General features: G+C 66.1%; 1 protein-coding gene across 1 annotated transcript in view; it reads left to right on the forward strand.

The window, feature by feature from the left end:
* The window catches only part of LOC105302257 (RNA-binding protein MEX3D-like), a 9,478-nt gene that overhangs the window by 3,489 nt on the left and 1,498 nt on the right, over positions 1 to 4,491 (forward strand). The window contains exon 2 of the mRNA XM_011375225.2: positions 3,639 to 4,486. Within this exon, the coding sequence (XP_011373527.1) occupies positions 3,639 to 4,486 (848 nt within the window). The remainder of the gene's footprint in view (positions 1 to 3,638; positions 4,487 to 4,491) is intronic.

The raw sequence follows: 4,491 nt of genomic DNA on the forward strand, positions 1-4,491 counted from the left end.
TGTGTCCTGTCGCCCGAGGGTCCTTGCAGGGAAGCCTCGCCACACGGGTGGCGGGAGTCAGGTAGAGGACAGGCGCCTGGGGCGTTGGGGACCAGCCTGGATTCTTGGTCGTGGCCGACTCGGGCAGGCTCTGGAGCTCCGCCTGCAGAATGGGTGACCCTGAGCGTATGAGAACCACTCTCTGTGACAGGGGACGGCGCCCCCTCAGGGTTTCTCTGTGGACTCGGGCAACACGCTGGTTCTGACCTGGCCCGCACACGGCAGCCAACCCGCAAGCAGGGTGCAGGGTACAGGAGCATGCACGCGGGCGGTTGGCGTGGCCCCGGCTCCAGAACCGTCTGTGGCTCCCACCCTCTCCCACCCTGTGCCCCAGCTCCGCCCCCTCCCCTCCTCCAGTCACCTGTCCCTCTGTCCAGCCCGTGGGGCCCTGGACACCAAGCCTGCCCCTTCCGACGGCTCAGGCTGTGCCTTGCTCCCCGAAGTCCTCATCTTCTTCCGCCAAACGCCAGGGCAGGGCCGGGCTGCAGCCCTGGTGGGCCTGCCTCCCAAAGCTCCGGGGTCCAGGCAGCAGGAAAAGTGGGGTTCCCGGGAGGGTGCAGGTGGGCCTCTCCCTGCAGTCGGCGCACACTGTGGGGGTGACCTTGGGCCCGTGCCCTACCCCCTTACCATCCACGCCTTGGACCCAGGGTGATCCGTGTCTGCGTCTGACCACGGTCAGGGCTGGGCTCGGTGGCGTTGGGTCTTAAGCAGCGGCACAGGACAGTGCCCGCCCCGCGGACAGGAATAAGGGAATGCGGAAGGCAGGACGGGGACTGCCCTGCTGGCCGGGGCGGTCTCCTGTGCTCAGTGCTCCCCCGCAAGCCCCCGTGCGTGGCCCCAGCCCCATGGGCATGGGGTGCTCTTTCTGGTGGCCAGAGACACTGAAGGGGTGTTGGGGTCCGTGCTTTGGTGCTATCTGTCCAGCGTGGGGCGTACAGAGGTCCCCGAGCCTGAGTCAGGGGCGCTTTGTATTGGCAAGTGTAGACCTATGCTGTGGCTTCCCGTCGTGTCCCTGTGTCACAGACAAGCCAGCTTTCCCAGACCAGTGCTACTCAGCTGGGATTGCGCCCCACTTTGGCCCTGCCTAATTGTGGGAGCTTGTCCCGGCCCCGTCTCGCTTCTGGGGCTCCGCTCCTCCGGCCTTCCATCCTCCTTTCCAGGCAGGCCCCCTGCTCCCCCATGGCCTGAGATTTCTTCAACGAGTGTGGCTTGTCACCTGCAGGGCTTGGTTCTCTGGGTGCCCAGCCCATGGGTGGGGCCAGAATCCCCGGAGTGAAGGGAGGTGAAGGGCTGCCTTCATCTGGGTGCTCATGGGGACCCTCAGCCTCCCCACTTTGAGGGGAGGGTCCAGCTGCAGTGGGGTGCTGGGGCCTGGGCCAGGAGCCAGCTTTGGGAGCAGTCACCACACTCCCAGGCGTACCCCGTCTCCTGGGGACAGTTGTCCAGGAGCCCACCCTTCGGCCTGTGCCCAGCAATCAGTGATGGGGCTCGACCCCCCGTTCCCACACACGCTTGCTGTACTCCATCCCTTCTGGTACAGGGTATGACAGGGTCACTCAGGGATCCCCAGTTTCCTGGCCTGGGCAATCCCACCCCCCCAAGCTCTGCCCCCTCTTGGGGTCTTGACGTGAGTGGGGTTTGGGGACCAACAGTTGTCACAGCTGAAGTGCAGTCTGTGAATCAGGGTCCTCGGCCCCTGAGGGCTCTACCTGGCGCCACCCCAGGGGAAGCTCATGGTTCCCATCGCCCTGACACCCGAGGGGGTCGGCTTCGGCCTTGTCCAGCTGCGCACACGTGCCAGATTGAGACCCGCCTCCCCACCTGTGCCCTTCTGTCCCCTGCCCTTGTTACAGGGGCAGGGTGTCTTCCTGGGGCCACAGCCCCTTGGTCCCTCCTCAAATCTGCGAGGCTGGGTGTTTCAGCCCCCTTCTTGCTGGCGAGAAAGCTGGGGCAAAGGAAGCTTCCCTCGAGGGCCCAGGGCGGTCCCCGGGGCACCAGCCCTCAGAGCGTAGTCCCTGGCCTCAGGGAGTTTGGAAAGTCTGGAATTGTGTGCTGGGGCCTGGCCCAGGCAGGGTGGGCTTCTCAGGGGAGGGCGCCAGGCTGTGATTTGATGTAGAGAAGGGGGAGGACTGGGGGTGGGGATTGTGAGGACAAGGACAAGGGGCAGGGGGATGCTACAGGAGGGGACAGGACTGATGTGTGTGATTTGAAAGCCACCCTTCACCCCACCTGCCAAAGAGGGAGGGGACCTTCCCAGCAGAAGTGGAGGCAGCTGCAGGCCAGAGTGGGTTTCGGGGGCCGTGGAGGCGCGATGCAGGCATGGGGGACAATGCAGCCATGGGGGGGGACGTGGCTCTGGACCCAGGGGGTGGGGCGTGGAGATGGGGGAAGGCTCCTTCCTGGAGGTCGCTGACTCCTATACACCCGGCCTGCTTCTGCTCCAAGCCCTGGATGGGGGCTGCTGTCTCTCTGGGGCATGGGGTGGGGCCACCCGGGGCGACCCCGGTGCCTGGTCCAGGCCTGGTCTCCTTGATCCCATCCTGGGCTGACTGGTCCTGCCAACTTTGTGTCCTCCGGCTGTGAAGTTAGCAACACTTATTTCTCTCAATGCCACCCTGTTTGCATTGACACAATGTCCCTGTGTCCCTCTAGCCTCCTCCGGAGCCTGACTGGAGGGGGAGTCTCCCAGACTCCTAGGCCTGGATTCGGGATGTTTCAAAAGGCCCTGGCAGTGGGGGTGGGGGTATCAGGGCCCCTCCAGGGGTCAGGACCCCCAGCCCAGCCCAGGCAGCGGGCACAAAGCCACAGTGCCATCTCCTTGTGTGTCCCCAAGTGTCCCTCAGAGCCTGGGACCTTGGGAGGCATCCCGAGTTTGGGCCCGGGAATCTGCATCGGGCTGAGACCCAGCTGCTCCCTGGAGCTGCGAGGGTCACATGGTCAGAAGGGTCTTGCGGGAGTGGGCGTCAGGGTCGCATTTGAGTCCTAGGGCCTCATGGAAATGAACTGTCTCAGTTCCGGAGTGTGGAGAGTGGCAGTGTGACATCGGGGTGTGGGCCGCACTCCCTCCAGAGGCTTCAGGGAACGATCTGTCCCGTGCTGTCCCAGCTTTCGGTAGCTGCCAGCCGTGCTCGGTGTCCCTTGGCTTGGAGCCACATCACTCCGACCCCTGCCCCCCTGGTCACGTGCCGTCTTCCGTGTGTCCGTGCGTCCGTGCGTCCAGCTGTGAAGACACCAGCTGTCAGATCTGGGGCCCACTCCGCCCCGACGTAGACTCATCTTGACGAATTATCTGAGGGGCTCTGCTGTCTGAATAAGGCCCCACTCTGAGGTTGTGGCTGGACGTGAATTTGAGGGACAGTCTTCAACCCACGACAGAGTTCTCCTTACCTTCTTGCATTTTTGCCAACCGCGGGGCACCCAGCTCGGGGGGAAACTCAGGCCCTGGGCTCGGAGGTGGTGTGTCTGAGATTAAAGCCTGCAGGGGGTACAGCCCGCAGGTGGGGGGCTCCCAGCTGGCTGGCCCCTGAAGCCACTGCCCGGGAAGGGCTGTCGCAGGCAGGGGTCCCCATCCTCACCCGTGTGCCCATCCCCCCCCTCAGGGTGCAAGATCAAGGCCCTGCGCGCCAAGACCAACACGTACATCAAGACGCCGGTGCGCGGGGAGGAGCCTGTCTTCATCGTGACCGGCCGCAAGGAGGACGTGGAGATGGCCAAGCGGGAGATCCTGTCTGCCGCCGAGCACTTCTCCGTGATCCGCGCCACGCGCACCAAGGCGGGCGGGCTGCCCGGCGCGGCGCAGGGTCCGCCCAACCTGCCCGGACAGACCACGATCCAGGTGCGCGTGCCCTACCGCGTGGTGGGGCTGGTGGTGGGGCCGAAGGGCGCCACCATCAAGCGCATCCAGCAGCGGACGCACACGTACATCGTGACGCCCGGGCGCGACAAGGAGCCGGTGTTCGCCGTGACGGGCATGCCGGAGAACGTGGACCGCGCGCGCGAGGAGATCGAGGCGCACATCACGCTGCGCACCGGCGCCTTCACCGACGCCGGCCCCGACAGCGACTTCCACGCCAACGGCACGGACGTCTGCCTGGACCTGCTCGGCGCGGCCGCGGGCCTCTGGGCCAAGGCCCCCAACCCGGGGCGCCGGCCGCCTGTGCCCACAGCCAGTCTCCGTGGGGACAGTGCCCTGGGCGCCCCGGGGGGTCCCGAGGCCTTCTATCCCGGCAGCCGCGGGGCCCCCCCGGTGCCGGACACGAACCCCACCAGCCCCTACGGTGGCTCAGGCAACGGGGGCTTCACATTCGGTGGGGACGGCCCCGGGGCCCCCACAGGACCCCCCGCCCCCGAGGACTGCGACTTCGGCTTCGATTTCCTGGCGCTGGACTTGACCGTGCCCACTGCGGCCACCATCTGGGCCCCCTTTGAGCGTGCCGCACCCCTGCCGGCCTT

The sequence above is a fragment of the Pteropus vampyrus genome, unplaced genomic scaffold (assembly GCF_000151845.1).
Source record: "Pteropus vampyrus isolate Shadow unplaced genomic scaffold, Pvam_2.0 Scaffold267, whole genome shotgun sequence".
Classification (NCBI taxonomy): Eukaryota; Metazoa; Chordata; class Mammalia; order Chiroptera; family Pteropodidae; genus Pteropus; species Pteropus vampyrus.